Below are 21,727 nucleotides of genomic sequence, written 5' to 3'. Positions count from 1 at the left end.
ATTTTCACTAACTTGACATGTTGAAAATTTACATGGAAAAAGAAAGTAACATTTTAGAACTCACCGAGTGAATTGTGTTTGCTTGGAACATGTCATTGATGCAATGAAGAAAGAGAGAAATATCACTGGTAAGAAGAATAAGTTCTTTTTTCTGACTGGGTTGTTACTGGTGTTTTAAGTGGCTCTTCAAAATAAATAAATAAAATAAAATAAAGATCTTTTAAATTTTTTAAAAAGGACATTATATTTTTATATAAACACGCATTTAATTTTTAAAATACTTCTTCCATCTATTTCAATCTTAATTAGTTTTTTTATTTAAAAGAATCGATCGAACCAAATTAAAAAAATAAATAACAACTTAATTATTTCATTAAAAGATTTCATGACTCTAAAAAGTTTATTTTTTTTAAAAAAAATATATCATTAAATCCATAATGATCTTTTAAATTTATCCTTTTTTTAAATTTTTAAATCTTAATAAAAAATATTTTTAAAAAATATAAAAGAAAATATATATTTTTTTATTTTTCCATTTTTTTTGTTAATAGATACTTATAAGAGAAAAAAATTAAAAACTTATTTTTTAAAAAATTGATTTGATTTAATTTAGTTTGGTTCAATTTAAATAATTTTTTTTTATTTTAATTTAGAATTAAAAGACTGTAAGAATATTTTAGAAAATAGATTCGATAATTAAAATATGCTTTTTTAAAAAAAAAAAATCTAAAAACCGTGATGAAACGCCGATATTTTAGCCAGCGATTCAACTTCATCATCAGATTATAAAGGTCCGTTATTTGGCGAGTAAATCGGGAGGCTAAACGAGTCTGGGCGGGCTATTTTTGGAAACCTATTACATTATAAACACGATCGCCGTGAAAATTCCAAGAGAACTCCAGATTTCCCCCAATTTATACCGACTGGAGTAGTAGTGGGAACTAAAAGCGATGGCCACCTCCGCCGCCGCCCGGCGCCGCTCCTTGAACTCTCTCGGGCCGACCGAAACCCTGGAAATCGGCAGCGGCCTAGCTCTCGCTCCGCGCGTCAAGCTTCTGCTCACCTTCTTCCGTTCCGATCCCGCCGTCAAGCCCATTGACGAGTGGAAGCTCAAGGTCGCTCTTCTCCACTTCCTACGCTCTAACCCCCTCTCCCTCTCCATTCCCGATGAAGACCTCCTCCTCCATCGTCGCCCTGATCTTCATAAACGCAAGCGTGACGAACCTGTGGCGACAGGTACCCTCTATGTCCGTGACTTAGGGTTCCTCAAAGTCAAAAACGAACAAGGGCGGGAAGAGGACGAGCGGGCGCGCAGGAAGATTTTCTTGGATTGGCGGAGCTCCTTCGTCGACCGGCTTGCTGGGATCGATTTGAACTTGGAGGGCGTCAAGTTCAAAATGAGCGTTGAGATCCCGCCTGCGGATGATTTTGAGCAACTTAAGAAGTTGTGGGAGGACTGTTATGCTTCTAAATTTCTCGATTCCCGTAATTATGTTCTATCTCTAATCTTAGAACAATAGATTTTTTACTACTAGTTTCCTTTTGACATTGCTTGGGGATAATGATAATCATGTCTTCCATGTTTCATTTGCAGGAAGGGGATTTACTAGGAGGCCAGACACAATTATAATACGGGGTGTTCCTTCCAGATGGTTGGCTGAGCCAAGAGTATCATCGAAGGCCTCAATGCTGGTCACACATACCATTTTTTCCTCGTTGGGAAAGATAAGGTACATTTTTCTATCATCGTAATGGAGTTGGCTGATTATATCTGGACAATGGTTATTGCTTTATATACTCTGTCAGCAGTTAAAACATTTAAAATACAAACTCAACAGATAAGTGCTTCAAATTGAGCACTCTAGTTATCCTGTGTTGGTGAGCATTGTTTAAAGGTAACATGCTCCAAGACCTCGATGCACTAAAATTCCAACCTCTATTTGGATTTCAATAGAAGTGTCTAGATATACCTTACTAAGACAATTCATTACCACCATCGTTAAACCATGTTAGTCCTAACTAGGGCTGTAAATGAACCAAGCGTTCGTGAACAAGCTTGGTGTTCAACTTGGTAAGAGCTTGTTTATATTCGTTCAATATACATAAGATTAATTAAACAAACAAACTTGAATATCTCGTTAAGCTAAATAAACAAGCTTGAACACATATGTGTTCAGCTCGTTGATATTCGTGAACAATGTTTGTGAACAACGTTTACGAATCATATTCATTAATAAAACTCTTTTCAATATGCTAAATAAATAATAAAATAAAATAAAATAAAATAAAATAAAATAAATAAATTTAAATTATTAAGTTCAATAACCAATCAAACAACTAAAAATTTTAAACAATCAAACAATCTTGAATTGAGGGTTTGATAACATCTAAATGAACCAAGCTCAAACCAAGCTTGAATTGAGAGCTTGATAACATCTAAACGAACCAAGCTCAAGCCAAGTTTCAAACAAGCTATAAAAAATAAACCAAGCCAAGCTTGAACACTCATTTCAAAAGCTTGGTTCATTTTAAGCTCGGCTCGGCTCGGTTTGGTTACCTTATCAAACAAGTTTGAACACTCCAAAACTTGGCTCGGCTCGGCTTGTTTACTGCCCTAGTCCTAGCTATTTATGTCAATAACATGAATCATTCCTTTATTGAGCTTTATATAAAATTATATCCTTAAACAATATTTATATAAATTACATTATTTTTTATCTAATATTAATTGATGTTTCTTTGGTCTTTCTCTACTACATAGGGCTTCCACTCCAATTGATTTATTATTTAACTATAAAATCTATGGCTCTCCTTTGAGCTTATTCATACCATCCTAACCATTTTTTTTCTTTGTATTATCAATTAGAGTTACAGCTAAATGCTCTTTGGTAAGTATTTGTTTGCTTTATTTAATTATGGTAACTTTACATAACAATCTCATCTTTTCTACATTTTTTTTCTGTAAATGTTGTTTCCTAACAACCTAACACTTTAACCCATAATGTTTAAATTGGTATACTAGCCTTATAAAGTTTAACTTTTACTCTTAAGCACACATGATGGATATTTGAGACTACAAAAGCTTCTCTCCATTTCAAATACGCATTTTTATCCTATTAATGATGTCTTCATCAATATCATCTTCTTATTGAATTATAAATTGAAGATTTTTGAATGCTCACTATGAGCAAGATCAACCATCTTAACTATTTCCTCGGTACTTTTCTTGGTTCTAAAACTATTTTTTGTATAGTTCTTCATTCTCTTTAACTTAGAACCTTTGATTTCTAATTTTTTGTTCATAGTCCAACTGTTAGTTTAGGTACATTCTCATAATAAGCATATATTGTCTATAAATAACATACACCAAAAAGATTTTTCTTTAATATATTAATGAATCCATTTTCTACTGATGTAAAAGGATGGGAACTTCACACACACACACACACATTCGAATTTGCCAGGATCCTAGGAGATCTTGTGACAATAACCACATAATGCATCTCCTTTCATTGCATCAATGCAATTAGTTGATCATTTTTCTTATCTAAAACACTGCACAAAATTGTCTAGGTTTCTACCATTAGTTTTTTTATGTAAATAAAAATGATATGTGAATCCTTCATTTGTCTCTAACCTAATTAGGAAGTTTATAAAAATGTACTTATGAAAAATTGTACTAAATAATATGTCTCTTATCTTACTTTGGTTTTGTGAGTTTAAAAATACAAGCACACACTGAAAGAGTTCACTTATTTTAGGTAGATCAATTATTATTTCTTCATATTTTCCATCAGAATTGCTATCTACACTAAAGTTGACCATAAGCTTGTATTTTAAAAGAAACTATAGCTAGGAACTTTAGATCCTGTTTGATAGTGAGCATGTATATACCTCATCAATAACCTTTGAAAATATTTTGTCTCACATTAAAAACCCATTTTTTTATTTCAGAATCTTAGGGTTCATCCATTATGTGATTTTCAACATTTCAGTTATCAGTTACCTCTGTGTCTAATATTTCTTTAACACTGTTTGCTTCCATCAATTAGGAATCTTAATGTTTCTGGGGACAATAATCTGGGTAACAAAACAGAAGAAACCAATGAAATTATTTCAGGACTTAACTGCAAAGTCTGGGTTCAGTTTGAAAATTACGATGACTTCTATAATGCAATGAAGGTGTTATGTGGACGATCAATGCAGAAGGTAAGAATTTACACTGCTTTATACCATAAATGGCATTCTGCAGTATTTAGCTGTTAGTAGTGGTTTGATATTTTTATTTGTATGTCAGTGTGATTGACAGCACCTGTTATATGGTCTATATGTGGCTTTGTTTTCCCTAATCTTAAAAAAGAAACGTGGCTTATTCCACATTTAATTCCCCTGGCAATCATTCTGGAAAACATGGAGCTTCTCCAGGACAGTGTTTCCACCCAAGAAATACTAGGAAGAACGCATGGCTGGTGAAAGAATTCTCTACTAAATTTTCTCTCTTTCCTTCTTTCAAATGAAACACAAACTAGGAACTGATTTAACCCCAAGCACAATTCAACTGATCAAAAAGGGGAACATATCATTAATTGAAGGACTACTCAATGCAAAGATCCTAACCCATTTTATAAGCCAACAATGAAACCAGTTCATCGCAAAAATATAATTTAGTTACCAACAACTTTAGCAAACTCCCAAATAAACTAACAATCTTTTAAATCTTCTAAGTAAATTTAAACAAGTTTTTTAAAAAACTGTAATTATATCATTCCCCCCATTAAGAACTCAAGTTTGTCAAGTAGAGGAGTGATCAACTAGGGGAGCACTGTTGCAGAATGTTCTGTTAAGGCTTATGATGCCTTGCATAGGTGCAGAGTGTACGATCAAGCTACATTTGTAGAAGATGATTCTGATGTTGGATTTTTCAATCTCAACAAATAAGCCAAGTTGCATGCATTGTAGTTCTTGTTTTGTGATCCATACATCTTCTATATCTATCTCTGTATCTATGTGACTTTTCCAATGTAGTTTCTTCTAGTGTTTCCATTGGGAGCTAGCATTGTTTGCGTATAGATGACACTCTCAATCATATTAATTAACTAAGTTGAAGTGCTAGGAGTACAACCTATGGACAAATCAACAAACAAAAAAGACTTAAATGTGTCTCAATAAAATATTTGATTCTTTAATTCATAAGTTAAAACTATAAGGATTATGGTTTATTTTTCTCACCATGCAAAAATGACTAGTAGAGTAGATATAAAATTTTGTACTGTGTTTTAAGTAGCTTCTTAACGTTGGGCAGACTAGTGTTTTTTTTTGGAGATTGACTTTTACAGAAGAATTTCAGAGAAGACAAGAAATTGTCAAACGCAGAGACACTGTCTCTAGGTTTAACCTAATAAAATTGATTCAAAACAAAAGATAATGCCCTAAAATTAACTAAACAAAGGTTTAAATAGTCTCAAAATCTTAACAATGCAAAAGTCAAAAATAACCCTAAAATAATGACAAAAATTATTTGGAGCCTCAAAAAGGCTTTAACCAATTGTAGATCTCTAAATGAACTTCAATTTGATATATTAAAAATCCTGTGTTCAACCCAAAGCTTGGATCCTCCTGCAATATAGACTTCTTCGATTGACAATGTGGTTACATATAAATTTTATAAAGTTTATTACTTAGTGGAAATTTTCTTCTCATGGATATATTGACTACACATAGAAAATCTCTTAACTCATGCAAAAAGGTGATAGGTAAGGGAACAACTAATAATGAAACCAAATTGACTAGGTGACAAGATGTAGACCTATAGACAATATTGAATAAACTTTTACCTCTAGTAGAATGTTTTATAGAAGTATTATAAGAAAGATCAATAATGGGTAAAATAAAATCCAAAATTCCTAGTTTTTTTCTATGAGACACTTAGTAGATATTCTAAACTACCATTAACTGCCTCAATTTGGTCTTGAGTCTATGGATGTAATGCGGATGGAAATATGAGTACTCCTAGATAGTTTTCATAAGCACTTCTAAAAACAATTAAGAAACTTGACATACCTATTTGAGACAATCAATGTGGGTATTCCATGCAAATCTAACAAGCTCCTTATAAAACAACTTAGCTATCTTAGATGTGTCATTGGCCTTGTTGCAGGGATTGATAGGGGTGTATAGAGATTTATGTTTTGCTTGGTTGATTTTTTTATTTAACATGTGCAACACTATGCTATGATCTTAACTATTTCTCATCTTAAAGATGACTAACATAATCTATCTAAAATAAGGGCTATTATTTTGTCCTTCTCAAGTATCCTACAAGAGCTCTTGTGTGTAGCTTCTATATTAAGAAGACTCTAAGTGATGTATGGGAATACATAGATTTGTGCTTTTGTATAAGTAATCATCTTTAATTATAAAGTTAACCAAATTATGATGATTTTCATCTTAAATGTTTTGAAAAATTATTCTATAGTTAGGGCATGTAGGTTACTCACCCTTTTAGCGTTCAAATCTTATTTTCATGGTTCCTATCCTATATTGGGTTAATGTGTTGATAGGTTTGCTATCCTTACCTAATTGTTGTTTTAGGATAAAAGTGTACACTTTGAGGAACTCAACTTATCTAGCATGTTCGATGCTTAATTTTGTTTGTGATTGAATGTAGCTAAGTGCCATATGATTAGGGTGCAATATGAATTCTTTCAGTAATGAGTAGTGTTGTCAATACTTTAGAACTTGGATAATAGCGTAAGCCTCCTTATCATACTTGGAATAATGTTGTCATGTGACCTTCCTAGCTTATAGTATCTCAAATTCCTTCTGCAAACACGTCATAAGCTACCTCAACTGGTTACTAAAGGCTTTGAGTGTAGGACAGGCGTTAGTCCTTTTTTTGTTTTTTTGGAAAGTCTAAGAGGCAAACTTTGTCCAATGAAACTCCCATTTTTAAAGCAATTTATGGCCAATGGTACTAAAATTTCTAATCAAACATTTGTATAACACAATGGTATTAAAGTTGCTAACAAAATATTTATACAATGTTATAAACTCAAGGAAGTTTCACGACATCCTAATCTATAGCAAAGTGCATGACACCCACCTAGCACACATTTGTCTAGTCCTTGAAACCCTTGAGACCAAGAAGCTATTTGTCAACTTGGAGAAGTTTAGGGCTTGATTCATTACCGTCTTTATTTCCCTCATGATTATGTTTGGAGCATATGAAAGCCCAAAGGGCATGACCATCAATCATATAGTCCATCTTGTCTTTTAAAGGTGATTGTCACTAGTCCCATATCTGAATATAATGGTATCTATCCTCTAGGTCAACCTCTGACTATAGTCGAGTATGTTGTCAAGTCTATAGGAAATCTATACATGATAATGATTTTGTTGATAACACAATTGGCAATATAATTCTTCAAGAGACATCCTTCGATATCAGAAATGCAGAGACAACATAATATTTGACGTTTCTCCGATAAAATCTCTCTCTAGAAGTTCTTCAATTTGTCTATATAATTCGGTGGCCCTGAGGGCTTTATATGATAGTGTGGGAGGATTGTTAGTTATGATTTGGAAAGAGGTATATTGCATGCTATTCTGTGTAAAGGTAACTCCGTAAGTCACTCTCCAGGAGTTGGAGTTATGTCTTGATAGTCATTTATGCTCTTCCTAACCTTAGGGGATGGTCTTACGATGGTTAGGTTGTAACAACTTGATATTTTTCTCATTATATTTAAAGACATAAGTGATTTATCTCTTGTAGTGAGTTATGAAGAGGTTGTAAAGGTAGGGCCTATTGAGGATGATATGAGCAATGTACATGGGAATGATGTTGCACTAAATTTTATCAGTGTACAGGTTCATCTCAATAAGGACTAGATATCTTTGCGTGATTGAGAATGAAATTTGGGTTCAAGTGAGGTTTCAGTGTGAGTTGAATTCTATAAAAAGCTTGCTTGCAAATTACATTCATGCAACTCCCACAATCTATAATAATTATTTTGCATTTCTATCTCCACACTTGCATAAGTATGAAAATACTAGTGTATTTTCATGTGTTACCCATCGTGGGCATGAATAAGATAAGGCAATATATGAAGTCTTGTAGTTTCTCTTTCACCCCTTCCAATAGATTTTCCCTCGCCCCTTTTATCTTTAAAGTTTTCATTTTTGAGTTCAATGTCATCATCCCTAATCCCTTCATGATCAAGGTGGTGCTAGGATTTTATAGATATGACTCTATGTGGGTATTTCAATGCTATGTGATGCCTCCGTGACATTTGTAATATTATAGGTTTTGGTTCAATTTGGTTAGATCTCTTTAACATTCTCTTGTTTTGTGGGTTGGCTCTGCCTATCGGATGATAGTTTCTTGATGGGTTGACTTAATAGTTTTCCGAATTAAGATATTTTATAGGATGATATGATTCTTGTGAAAGGAATACGTTTGAATGTGGAGGCGTTGATGATCTTCTCAAGTTCTATGGATTTATGGTAGGCTTCTTTAATGAATTAGAAAAAATAACCTAAGAGTTCTCTCTGTATTTTTTTTTGCCTTATTCCATCAATGAAGTGAATAAGGACAACTCTTGGGTCTTCTCTAGCCTCACTACACATGTGGAGTTCTTCAAACTTACTTAAGTGTTTCATTACACTTAGGGATAACTATTTTAAATTATTTCATTTATTATAGAATTGATTCCTTGGCACATATTTTCAGTTAATCTTCCTCATTTAATTCTATATTGTAATTAGTTCAATCCATGTGTTGTTGATTAACCAATACATTTTATAAAAATTTCTTAGCAACTCTAGTGAGTTTTATTTTGACAAATTGGGGTTATAAGTAGCAATCTTATGCAACAACAATGACAACAACCAAGTTTTATCCCACTAAATGGGGTTATGCTATTGGGATTTATTCCCTACTATATCATCATCTATATTTAAATAAATTTTATCCAATTTTATTGTTGCTAATTAAGTCTTTTTTTTTTTATCTTCCTCTTGTTTAATATGCGTATATGTCTTAGTTTCGCATCATTTATTAGGTATCTAAGTATATGTCCTTATCATCTTTTACCCTTAATAGACACAATCTCAATATTCTTTCTAATATTCTTATTTTTTATTTGTTCATCCTCGTATATTCTCATATTCACCTTAAGATCCTCGTCTCTATGACTCTCATCCTTTGCTCGTGTTGAGCTCCATATAACATAACAGGTCTAACTGCTTATAGAACTTTCCTTTACGTTTTAGAGGTATCTTACTATCACAAAGAACATCTGACACTCTTCTTTATTTTAATCATCTTGCCTGTATTTTGTGTTGAAAAATACATTTGGTTCTATCTTATTGTCAAAGCTAGGAGCATCTACCTTAACATGGATATTGATGTCTCTTTTATCTTGCTTATCCCTATGTCTGTAATTGTATTCAAGAAAATAGTCATTCTCACCTCTAGGTATGGATTGAGGATTAATGGCAATTATTTGAAATGCGTGGATGCATGCCCTTTGGATAATCTAGTAATTCAAAAAAAAAAAAAAATCTTTATCCATATCACCTTGTTCTTTAATCTTTCAGATCCACTTGAGTTCTTAGGGTTTTTAGCTCATTTTCTAAGCCTTTACATCTGGTTTCTAGAATCTCACATCTACTATATCTTTGATAGTAGAGTTTGAAATGTCAGGCTAAGAGTTGAAAGGAATGAAATTTATAAAATTTGTAGCACTAGTAAATTATATATATACATATAATAGAAATGATTTTCAAATGAGGAATGTGGTTACTAGGCTTTCTGAGCCTATTATGCTGCAGGTGTCTCAACTCTCAATGATGGGGATGATGGTTTTCCTCAAAGCAGATAAATCTGGAAAATAAGGACTAATTTTAAATTTGCATGTTTGTTGGGGCAATTTAAAAAATGCAGGTTTGTTGCTCCAATTTGAAAAATGGCCAACTGTGGAACTTAAGTAGGATTGAATGATCAGATAGAGCAGAGGGTCGCAATGCAGGCCTTGGCAAGATGTGAACCACCAGTGTTTGTTGTAAGGTTTTGTAGCATCAGGTGGTCATTGCAAGATGAGGCTATGGGCAGGCTTGTGTTCTCCTTGTTGTTGCACATTAAAGGTAGACGATGTGAATGAGGATGTTATGGCAAATGAGAGTGAGAGGACAATAATAATGCAGGCATTATGTGATGACAGATGACCGTTATGCGAGCATTATGACAATGTAGGATTGTGACAGACAGTTTCTGAGGTAAAGGTGGGAGGTTGAATCACATCAATGGAAGAAGTGTTGTAACAATAGCTGAGTTTAATATAATTTGAATCTGATATCTATTGATATTCATTGCTCAGAATTCCCTCAAACATTGTTTTTAGAATATGGTTTTTACACATTTCATTCAATTCTCTCGATTTTGAATATTTCACATATTTTGTAGGAAGGGTCACGACTTAAGGTAGACTATGAGATTTCCTGGGACCAAGATGGTTATTTTAATGTACAGCAGACTTCCAGAAATCATAGGCAGGATATGCAAATCAGTATACAGGCTACAACAGACATTGGTTCACGTCGTAAAAGATTCAGGGTATATTGCCTTCTCCATTGCCATTTCCTAGTTTGCCATATATCTTTTAGCATTTGTAATAGTTGCATAGAAACATAGCAATGAAATGCTGCTATATTTTGTTATCGAGTGTATTAGTTTGGCATTGAGTGTATTAGTTGTCATTTTATGTTGCAAGACAATGATATATGATACTTTTGGGGTGAAAGAGCTTTCGGATGCATACCTTAGGTTTGAAATGATTGCCCCTTTCATTCATCATAAATTACACCCTGATATCATTCTAGTTTTGCCTATTTATCTTTAAGTGTTTTTTGATGGATTTCCCTTATGAACCTTTTCTCTGAATGTGCAGGAATAAACCAAACGCTTGGAACTCGAAGCCAGACTGAACTCAAGACGCAGAAGTGGCAATGTTATCTTCTTTAGATTCACTAGTAGATTGCTTTTGATCTTAAACCTTAATCATCCTTATTTGCCGTCAAGAGAACAATTATTATTATTATCATTTGAATGGCTTTTGCATATCTATTGAGCAATCATTTGCTCTAGATATAGTGAATAATGAGAGAAAGATGGTATCACGATGAGAACTGAGACTACGTAGGATTGATAGAAAAAAGTATCATTTTACCCAAAAGAAGGCTGGCATTGTGTTTATTCTAAGGCTGCCCACCCTTGGGCCACTCACTCATTGTCTGCTAAGGCCCGCTGCTGTCCCTACGGTATTGGATGTATTCCAAGGAGCTCTCTCTATATTTGCACCTAATTATCCAGTTTGTCTGTAAATGCATGTTGGATTCCACTCGCGTGGGTTGTGCTTTTGGAGAGGTATGGGATGTTTCTCATGACAGCCTTAACCTTTTGTCAATGCCTATGATGTCTGCCTTGTCCTCTTGACGAGGGAACCAATCCACTCACCAAAAGTCAAGGGGTTATCGTCTTTTGGCCTCTTAAGGATTTAGTTGGTCGACCAAGACCTTGATGCGAAGTGCAAACTTGATAATTTGGTTTATTCAAACAAAGCTCGCTTGAATCATCCGACCAAGAAACAGGAGAGAAACAAGTAAAATTTTAGGACTCTCCAGCCAAAGTTGAAGCATCAGATGTTATAATGACAATTTTTTCCTAGTGTTTAGACACCGTTTTCCATTGGTTAATTCTGTTTCTTATGTTGTATATTTTTTTGTCAAAGAAAATGTGGAATGATTACCATATCTATCTCAATGCTTCAATTGATTGTATCAAGATTTTGTTGTGATAGGAGAATTTATTTTGGAGTCATGATAAAATTGAAAGTTTTCTTAATCCAAGTAATTTTCTTATTCAATTAATGTTTTTAGGTGTTCATAATAAAGAGATTAAAGAGATTAATGATGTGATATTGATAAATATTTTTAAAAAGAATATAATAAGTACTTGTGCAACTAAAACGATTAATATTATTATTAGAAATATTGATGATTCATTATTTTTTATTTTAGTTGATGAATTTTATAATGAGTTAATAAAAGATTTAATGTTAGTTATTTACATAACAAGTTATTTTATGTTATGTGGATTATAGTGATCATCTAAATGAGTGTTTTATCAGAATTGAAAATGTTATCAATATTATAGTATTTTCACTTAAAGTTATCATTGATAATTTATTTTTTTTTTAATATAGTTTGAGCATGTCTAAGTTGAGGGGATTGGATTTTGATGAAGTAATAAGTATAATAAATTTAATAGTTTAAAAGTACTCATTTTAAAGGGGATTAGATTTTGATGAAGTAATATGTATAATAAATTTAATAGTTTAAAAGTACTCATTTTAAAGGAGAACTTGTGTATTTTACATATATTATTTTGCCTATCAACTTTAATTAGCTCTGGTAGATATGGTTACTTTTTTTAAAAAAAAAAAATCATGTTGTTGGTGATGTAATAAATATTGTTGAATCATCCTATAAATGTTCTGATCTTCCAGAGAAATCTTCAAACTTTATTGTTGAGGCATTGGAGAGAAATGAAATTTCAAGTAGTTGGGGATTTAATCAAGAAATTATTTTTCAAAGTACTAGGGATATATGTTAGATGTCATATTATAATTCTTTGATCAACTTAATTTTTATGTTCTCTGATATTAGTGATATGCTTGAAATAATTTCAATTCTTCTGATAAAAATTTGAGACATTTAATTTATTGAAGTTAATAATTTTATTTGATTTTGCATTTCATCTATACATGATAAAACATGTCTTAGGATTTTGAGTGAATTATCAACGACATTACAATATAAAGATAAGGATATTATTAATGCAATGAATCTAGTATATGTAAACACTAATTCCAAAATATGAGAGATGGTAGTTGATATTCTTTTTTAAAAAAAGTTTATTATTTTTGTCAATAACATTATAGTGATGTTCTTAAAATGGATAATTGCAATCCATTAGAAGTGTTAAATTTGTAATATTATCATGTTAATTTATTCAATAGTGTTATTGATATACAACTTCAAGAGTTAAAAGGATTGTTTCTTAAAGACATGTATGAAGTTATTTCTTTGTGTCCATAAAATTCATTTTTGACTTTTTAAAGAATAAATTAGTGCAATTAGTTGAGTTTTATCTATAAGTTTTCTCAAAATATTTTGATCTCTTCGAACTTGATGATTAATTTGAAATTTATATATATGATATGTGTTATTTGTTGGTTTTAAAACTTTTGATATTGACATTAATTCTATCGACTGTAATTATAGAAAGTGTGTTTTCTGTCATGAGAAGAATTGTGAAAGTAAGATTGCACAATTGAATGAGTAATGAATGTAGGAAAAATATATTTTTAATAATTAAAATAAAATTTTTTACAAAGGTTTTAAAATATGAATATTTTAAAAAACAATTGTAAGGTAATTAATTCGTGGTGCTTGATGATTATAAGATTTTATATATTTTTTACTTTATTAATTATATTATATTTTTACATACATTAAGTCAATATCTTAATTCCGCCCCAATCAAAATTGATCAAATATTAGTTAAAATTATTTCAATTTGATTAAAACTAATCCAAATAATATATATATATATAATAATTTTGATCAAAATTGTTATATGATTATTTTGTTTAGATGTGTATTAGATTCTTTGGATGACTAGACTATTGTATGTGAAGATGCATCATGTTGAGTAGAACAAATTTGATAGAAAAATATAGGAGACAATCTCTTTTTGGTTGATAAGTTAAAAAGGATCTAATGGGGTGCTTTTTAATTTATTACTTTTCAATAACAAAATTTAAAAATTGAAGCAGGCAAAAGTTAAATATTTATCATTTTCTCTATATGATCGAGGCCTGCGAGAGTTGGCTGTGCTTCGAGGTTTAGACTCGTTTGTTTCTCAGGATATAACGACCGACCGTAAACGGCAAGCTGAGTAATACTCGAATGCTACCAGTGGCACTCCGCCAAGCAAGAGATGAGGAAGAAAAGATCTACGTGGTAAAATGTTAATTGTTCTACTTGGGTAAATTTTTGCCCCGTCCGGTCCAACTTCATGTGTGCAGGTCTCACTCGCACACGAGTAAACTTGGTTCAGTGCAATCAAGGCCTTAGATTTTCACCCCCCCCTGCGCACCCACGCGTGAAAGAAAATCTCTCCTCATGTGTTTGTTTACATCCTCAATGTATGTGAATCAATATAAACCAACAAAAATGCCTTGAAACTTTCAATGTGGTACTAAAGTCCCATTCACAATGGAGCCTCTCTCCTCTTCCATTTCTTCTCCATTCACTTATATTTAACAAAATCTAATTGGAGAAACTTTCTATTTACAAGTCAAACATCTAAGTTAAGTATATAGTTGATTAAAAACTCTAGTTGACTTGTATTCACCTTCAATTGATTGAATCATTAATTATAATTGGAGTAAAAGATGATATCATTCATCCTAAGTGACTCAATGTCATTGGCCCTATGATAAACTATTGACAAATAAATTACGAGGGGCATTTTACTTTATTGTGACAACCCTCTTTTATACACGGGAGAATCATTGACTACGATTAAACTGTGGTTAATGGAGTCCTCAACTAAATTAAAGTCTACCCAACTCAAAGTACAAGTAACTCATATACTTTCACAAATCGCTTAGAATGTTACATATCAAGAGGCCTCACCTCCAAATCTTCCTAGTTTACCATGAGATCTTGTCACTGAGTCTTCCAAGTTTTCCTCATTTGGTAGGACCTGTAGGTTAAGTGTTTGAATGATTAGGGGAGGGGGTGGGGAATAGTGATTGATCTACAAATATAAATTTTCACTTTAGCTAATGCTTAACCAGGTTACACAGATTTTGTATTGGAGAAAAACATACCATTGACTGATCTCCAGTCTTCAATCCACCAACAATTATCTCAGTTAACTAGCTTCCACATCAATTAACTGATCTCCTTTAGACCTACCATCGTATCATTGTAGCTTTAGTGTTAGATCAAAGACTACTCTTAGCTTTCTCATCGTGTCATCAGTTATTTCAATATTAGTTAACTAAACTCAATTAATTGACTGGTTAATCGATTAGATTTTAAAGAGAAGTTTTCTTTTCATGGACCACCAAGTCTGAGTTGTCTCTTTAGTCGACTCAGCTTATCAGTTGACTAGGAACACCATATAATCTACTAGAGCCTCAACTATTATTATCTTAATGATCAAGTCTTCTCCTAAATTGGAAACTAACCTCGCCCAAGATTACAATCTCTCAACTCTCACAATTCACTCATGACCTTGTCTTCCATAGTTTGACTTCGCCACCATGACCATCTGCTTCTTGATTACTCATTCGTTAGATCCACTTAGCCCTTAGCTAGTTCTATGTTCCATCCTCCACGAGCTCCATGTGCGTTCCACCAAGTGTTGGACAATCTACTGGAGAAATTACACAAAAGCATTTCTAAGTTATCTATTGTGATGACCTGAGCGGGTAATCTCATACTGTTAGCAGGACTGGTTCTGCCAAGCTTCCGGTTGTCCTAGTCCTAGAGTAGATGCAGTGTGCAACCAAATCAAGAAAGAAATTCGTTGAGAAAGATGTTGAGGCCTACGCTCAATGTAGTTTCCTTAAAACAGATTCGCCCCACCTCCGACTGTGCTTCGAAATTCTCTTGGGTTGTCTGTTTCTCAGGATACAACGACAAAACCACGCACACAACCAAGCACCGGTTGTTCGTGGTGAACTGAGAATGTACCTGAGTATTATCACGAGTAGTTCAACCGAGCGGATGCACGACTAAAAGAAAAGAATTGGGCAACAATGGTGGAGGAATTCTTTTGCTATTGCTCTCACTTTCACTTTCGCTTATCTTCCGCTTTTCTCCTCTTTATTTAAGATTCAACCTCCTTATACAGGAGCTCTCACCTTGCCTATAATGAATAACTAAATTATGATAATTTAATATTGGATTTAATATCGTCATTAATGAGTTTAATATATTTATTAATGTCGAGATGTTACAAAATCATTATTAATGAATTTAATGTCGTCATTAATGCCGAAATATTATGAAATCACCATTAATGAATTTAATGTTATCATTAATGTCAGGACGTTATAAAATTGCTATTAATTTTATATTAATGTTTCTATTACACTCTTGAGCAGGTAGCAAAAAGAAATTCAGGTGGTAAAATGCCTATTCACTCTTTTGGGCAAATTTTGCCTCAATCCCTCCGACATTCGACTCGTGCAGGTCGTGCTCGCACATGAGTCAACTTGGTTCAGTACAAATCTGGGTTCTGGACACCCCTTGCGCATCCACATGTGAGAAAGAGCCTCTCCTCATGCATATGTCCACATCATGCATATGCCATAATTTAAATCAACAATAAAGCCAAGAGACTCCCAATGTGAGTCTAAAAACTCATGCACAATAGAGTCTCTTCTTCTCTACCTTTTTATTCCATTCACATTTCCAATATCCCCCACATGAAAGAAAAACAGGGTATGTGATACCATTCAGCAGTTGAGTCAAGTATATAATAGGTGGATTTTATCCTTTGAAATTTCCCTTGTGAAGATCTATTTATATATTGGTTGACAGTAGACATGATGTCCTTAAACTGTTCTGCCATCTGTGTAAGCATTGACATATCTCACCCATGACTCTCCCTGATACAACTCAATTCTCATGAATGTGTTCGTTCTTGGCCATGAACACACCTGGTTCTATGAAAAACTCTAAGAATTGTGTCTTCAATTCTCTTCAAAGCGGCCCCACTTCTTTCTCACATAGGCGATCTCTTAAGAGTATTCATCATTACTCTACTGAATCATTAGAAGTCGTGTGCTCAACCTTCATCCTTCATTGATTCATTGGGTTGTTCCCCCACAATGAGCACTTTGTCAGTTCAATTAAGTTGTCTCTTTGAACCTAGTCGTTAGGATCTCCAGTCTGCATAGGTTAGGGTTTCTTTACATCAACATCAAACTCATCCCTCAAGATAAACTTGCAACTAATTCTCTGTTTGAGCCCTTGGTTAACATATCTGCTACGTTATCCTTTGACTTCATGTAGTCAATAGTGATAACTCCTGTTAAGAGTAATTGTCTAATGGTATTATGTCTACAACATATATGTTTAGACTTACCATTATATAGATAGTTCTGTGCCCAGCCAATTGCTGATAAACTATTGTAATATATGTAAATTAGAAGCACTAATTTTGGCCATCTCAGAATATCTTCTAAGAATTACCATAGACATTCAACCTCTTCACCACATTTGTCAAGAGTTACAAACTCATCTAGTTATAACAATTTGCTTGGAAGATTTTCAAGAAATGATCGCACTCTAAAAGTGAATACATATCCACTCTTAGACTTAGAGTATTTTATGTCAAATATGTTAGGATCCTTCGTACTCGGCTAGAGAGGGGGGTGTGAATAGCCGCCCCAAATCGCTCGTTTCTTCCTACAATTCGTTAGCACAGCGGAAAAATAAACTAGAAACAAAAGGAAGAATATCAAACCTTAACACAGCTATGTACGAGGTTCGGAGATGATGCTCCTACTCCTCGGCGTGTCCGTAAGGTGGACGAACCCAATCAATCCGTCGGTGGATGAGTCCCCGGAAAACCGGCTAATAAAAACTCCTTCTGGGTGGAGAAACCTCGTCACACTTATTTGCAACAGCAAACAGGAGTACAAGTACAAAGAATAAGCAAGAAATACAATAAGAATACACAAGCACTCTACCAATCTTGCTTTCTCGTCGACTGGAGTCCAGATGAAGCAGCAGCTTCAAGAAACCCTAACAGCAGCAGCTGTTCCAGTCGGGGAAGCTCACGCGAAGCTTTCGGAAGAACTCAACAGAGCTCTTATCGCAGCCCACAAATCTTCAGCAGAAGGGAGAAAAGAAGGAAGAAGGAGTTGTATACAGCAGCAGCCCTCGACCCCTTTATACCTGCGAAGAAGAAACAGCGAAACAACGAAGAAACTAGCGCGCGCAGCTAGAACCTGATCGATGCGTGGACCGATCAGTAACATCTCGATCGGACCGATCGGAAAGAAGCTTCGCTTGTTCCATCCTGATCGGTCCATGGACCGATCAGGAACCTCCTGATCGGTCGGACCGATCAGGCCTGATCGGTCCCGGACCGATCAGCCCCTCTTGCGCCTCGATCCTGTTCGGCTTCGATCGACCGATCGGTCACCGGACCGATCAGTACCACAATATGCTACTGATGTGTTACTGATCGGTCACCAGACCGATCAGAATATTCTCGGTATCACTGGATCGATCACCAGATCGATCCAGCTCATGGTTTTCGCCCAAACCAAGTCCAAACCAACATCCGGTCAATCTTGACCTGTTGGTACATTGCGCCTAGCATCCGGTCACTCCCTTGACCTGCTAGGACTCCCCGCTAAGTGTCCGGTCAATCCCTTTGACCCACTTAGACTTTTCTCTCCGTACCAAGTATCGGGTCACTCCTATGACCTACTTGGACTTCCCATCACCAGATGTCCGATCACCCTCGATCCATCTGGATTTTCCCTTGCCCGGCTTCACTTACCAGGACTTTCACCTGGCTTCACTCACCAGGATTTCCACACTGCCTAACATCCCAGTTAGGACTTTCTCACTGCCTGGCTTCACTCACCAGGACTTTCCAACTGCCTAACATCCCAGTTAGGACTTTCCCACTGCCTGGCTTCACTCACCAGGACTTTCCAACTGCCTAACCTCCCAGTTAGGACTTTCCCACTGCCTGGCTTCACTCACCAGGACTTCTCCGTGCCAAGTCTCCATACTTGGACTTTTCCCGTGCCAAGTCTCCATACTTGGACTTTTCGCGTGCCAAGCTCCCTGCTTGGACTTTTCCAGTGCCAAGTCTCCATACTTGGACTTTTCCAGTGCCAAGCTCCCTGCTTGGACTTTTCCCGAATCAGATCAACCAGGTCAACCTTGACCTACGGTTGCACCAACAACCTCCCAAACATCTATTCTTGTCTCATATCAAGAATAGAACTCTCTCACGAGTGTCAAACATCAACATGCAACTCAACTAGGTCAACCTTGACCTAAGGTTGCACCGACAATCTTCCCAAGTCAAACATCAAAATACAACTCGAGTCAAGTCACCTCGAGTCGGGTCAACCAGGTCAACCTTGACCTAAGGTTGCACCAACAATCTTCCCAAGTCAAACATCAAAATACAACTCGAGTCAAGTCACCTTGAGTCGGGTCAACCAGGTCAACCTTGACCTAAGGTTGCACCAACAATCTCCCCCTTTTTGATGTTTGACAAAACCCATAATCAAGTTAGGTTAACCCGATAACCTAACTTAAGTTTTCCATCCATCTTCCAATGTCCAATGTTCTTTCCTTGAACATTCTCTGGACATTCTCCCCTTAGGTTAACCTGATAACCTAACTTGGGTTCTCCAATAATTCTCCCCCTTTTTGACACACATCAAAAAGAATTCCAATGTTCTTCCTCGAACATTCCTTGACATTCTTCCCCTAGCTTAGGTTAATCCGATAACCTAACTTGGGTTCTCCAATAATTCTCCAATGAACACTCTCCCCTTTTTGACACACATCAAAAAGAAAAAGGAGAGTATCAAGGTCAAGAGTTTCTTCCTAATGAAAGTCTTATACCTTTCATTGAAACTCTTAATTTCCCCCTTGATACTAAACTTAACAATCAACTTAGTGATAATCCCATATCACTAGTCCTCAAAAGTCTTAAGGAGTAAAAACTCCCCCCAACAGTCAACTCCCCCTTGACAATTAGGTAAAACTCCCCCTAAAGGTTAACTCCCCCTTGACCATTGCACCAACAATGTCTTTATGAGTTCCAAACCTTTAGAAATCCACAAAACCCAACTTCCAGCTGAAATTTCAGACCAACAGCTGAAAATCAGAAACTGGCACGCTCTGATCGGTCCCCAGACCGATCAGGCCTTCACCAGATCGCACCAAGCTCTCTGGTTCTTACTGGATCGGTCTGCAGACCGATCCATGCTTCACTGGATCGGTCCACAGACCGATCAGGACTTACCTGGATCGGTCTGGGGGACCGATCCAGACTCTGATAGGCAGATTTCTGAAATTTCCTTCCCGAAATTCAGAAACTCCTAGAAAATTCCAGAAAATTCGAAAAATTCTGAAATTTTGAGGATACATTCCTCATAACATATACTATCATGGAAAAATAGTTTTCTATGAAAATAACTTCCATTTTTCAATCTTGATACAAAGTTCAAAAACTTTGAAATAGTTCAAGTTTAACTCAACTTTGTATCACAATGTTCAATGATGAATGCTATCACTAGGAAATCTTCATCAAGGTTTTTCAAATCAATTTTAAAATGCTTTTAAAACCATTTGAATTTAGGACCATAATCTTAGGGCTAGATGTACATGACTTGTACACAAGCTTTCCCTATGATCCTTAATTTCTTGAATTAGGGTCATCTAGGTACAAGGACAACGCACCTTGATCCTAACTCATGATCCTAATATCTCACACACATCTAAGATGTATCAAACCACATTCAAGTCAATTTGATGTGAGATATGGGTTAAGGTCAACTTAGACTAAGTTCTCATGCATTTTCTAAACACCAATTTGATCTCAATATCAAAATGTGCTTTTATCCTTAAATCAATTTCATTGATCATTAATGCACAAGATGATGACATGGCATATAATGATTTCATAAGTAAAAACATGTGCCAATGTCATGATGTCATGGCATAAAGTGTGAAACTTAAATAAAGCATGACATTTAAACTAACCTAAGCATTATCATGACATTTTAAATGATCATAAAATAAATATGATGTCATGGCATGACATATGGCAACCAATCATGGCAAGTTAGCACAAATAAAATACCTAAATTCCCTATCTAAGTATCCTTAGCCTTAGCTAACTTAAAATCTAACCCTTGATTGCCCTAAAATGCCAAAATCCTAATTTTGACACTTCTTGAACTCTAGATTAATTCATGCCACTTAAAGATCAAATTTATCCTCAAAACTTGGCATGTTTCATTTTTCCTCGAGAGTTCTCTAGATTTTCCCAGATTATGCCAATTAAAATCATTCTTTTCAATAATGGCACATTTTACTCTTCCAAGGAGTAAATGATAATTCCATTTTATTTTCAAAGGTTCACAAAACCTTGAAAATGCTCCTTGAGTGTCAATTTCCTCAAAGTTGGGTTAACTACCCTTCTTATTGGAGTTGACACTCTCTAACCCATTTATGGGGTAGAGAAGATGTTCCTAGGAACCCAATACCTATTTGAGCTCATTGGGTTCACTAAATATTCACTAGGGATAACTTCCCTAGCAACCCTCCTAATGACCCTCTTAGGCTTTGAAGCCTTGGTCATTTGGGACTCATCAAGATCAACTCTAGGGGTGACTCCCCTTGTGACCTTGGTGGTGGTCTTCCTAGCCCTAGGTTTTGTTCCATAATCGAATGGAACATTGTGATAAGTGGGCTTGACCACTTGGGACTTAGATTTGTGACCCAAACCTTTCTTGTCCTTGGACTTGGGTTTTTGACCCTTAGACCCTAGAGTTGACTTCTCTAAATTTTTGAGGGCCTTTTCCAAAGTATCAAGTCTTGA

General features: G+C 34.9%; 1 protein-coding gene across 1 annotated transcript; it reads left to right on the top strand.

Annotated features, from left to right (window-relative positions):
- The first annotated feature begins 856 nt into the window (after positions 1-856).
- Positions 857-11,118, top strand: LOC122041962. The gene is made up of 5 exons (XM_042601863.1): positions 857-1,485; positions 1,595-1,730; positions 4,053-4,209; positions 10,463-10,612; positions 10,947-11,118. The coding sequence occupies exons 1-5, from the start codon at positions 951-953 to the stop codon at positions 10,950-10,952; spliced, it is 984 nt and encodes a 327-aa protein (XP_042457797.1). The 5' UTR covers positions 857-950; the 3' UTR covers positions 10,953-11,118.
- The last annotated feature ends 10,609 nt before the right edge of the window (positions 11,119-21,727 follow it).

The sequence above is a fragment of the Zingiber officinale genome, chromosome 2A (assembly GCF_018446385.1).
Source record: "Zingiber officinale cultivar Zhangliang chromosome 2A, Zo_v1.1, whole genome shotgun sequence".
In the NCBI taxonomy this organism is placed as follows: domain Eukaryota; kingdom Viridiplantae; phylum Streptophyta; class Magnoliopsida; order Zingiberales; family Zingiberaceae; genus Zingiber; species Zingiber officinale.
Note: the sequence above shows the minus strand (reverse complement) of the source record. Positions and strands in the feature narration are given on the sequence as shown.

Excerpts from the sequence above, each read along its gene's own strand:
- LOC122041962 (XM_042601863.1), top strand. The coding sequence starts at position 951 with ATGGCCACCTCCGCCGCCGCCCGGCGCCGCTCCTTGAACTCTCTCGGG. Across the intron at positions 1,731-4,052 it reads TCCTCGTTGGGAAAGATAAG|GAATCTTAATGTTTCTGGGG; the intron begins GTACATTTTTCT and ends TCCATCAATTAG. Across the intron at positions 4,210-10,462 it reads GTGGACGATCAATGCAGAAG|GAAGGGTCACGACTTAAGGT; the intron begins GTAAGAATTTAC and ends CATATTTTGTAG.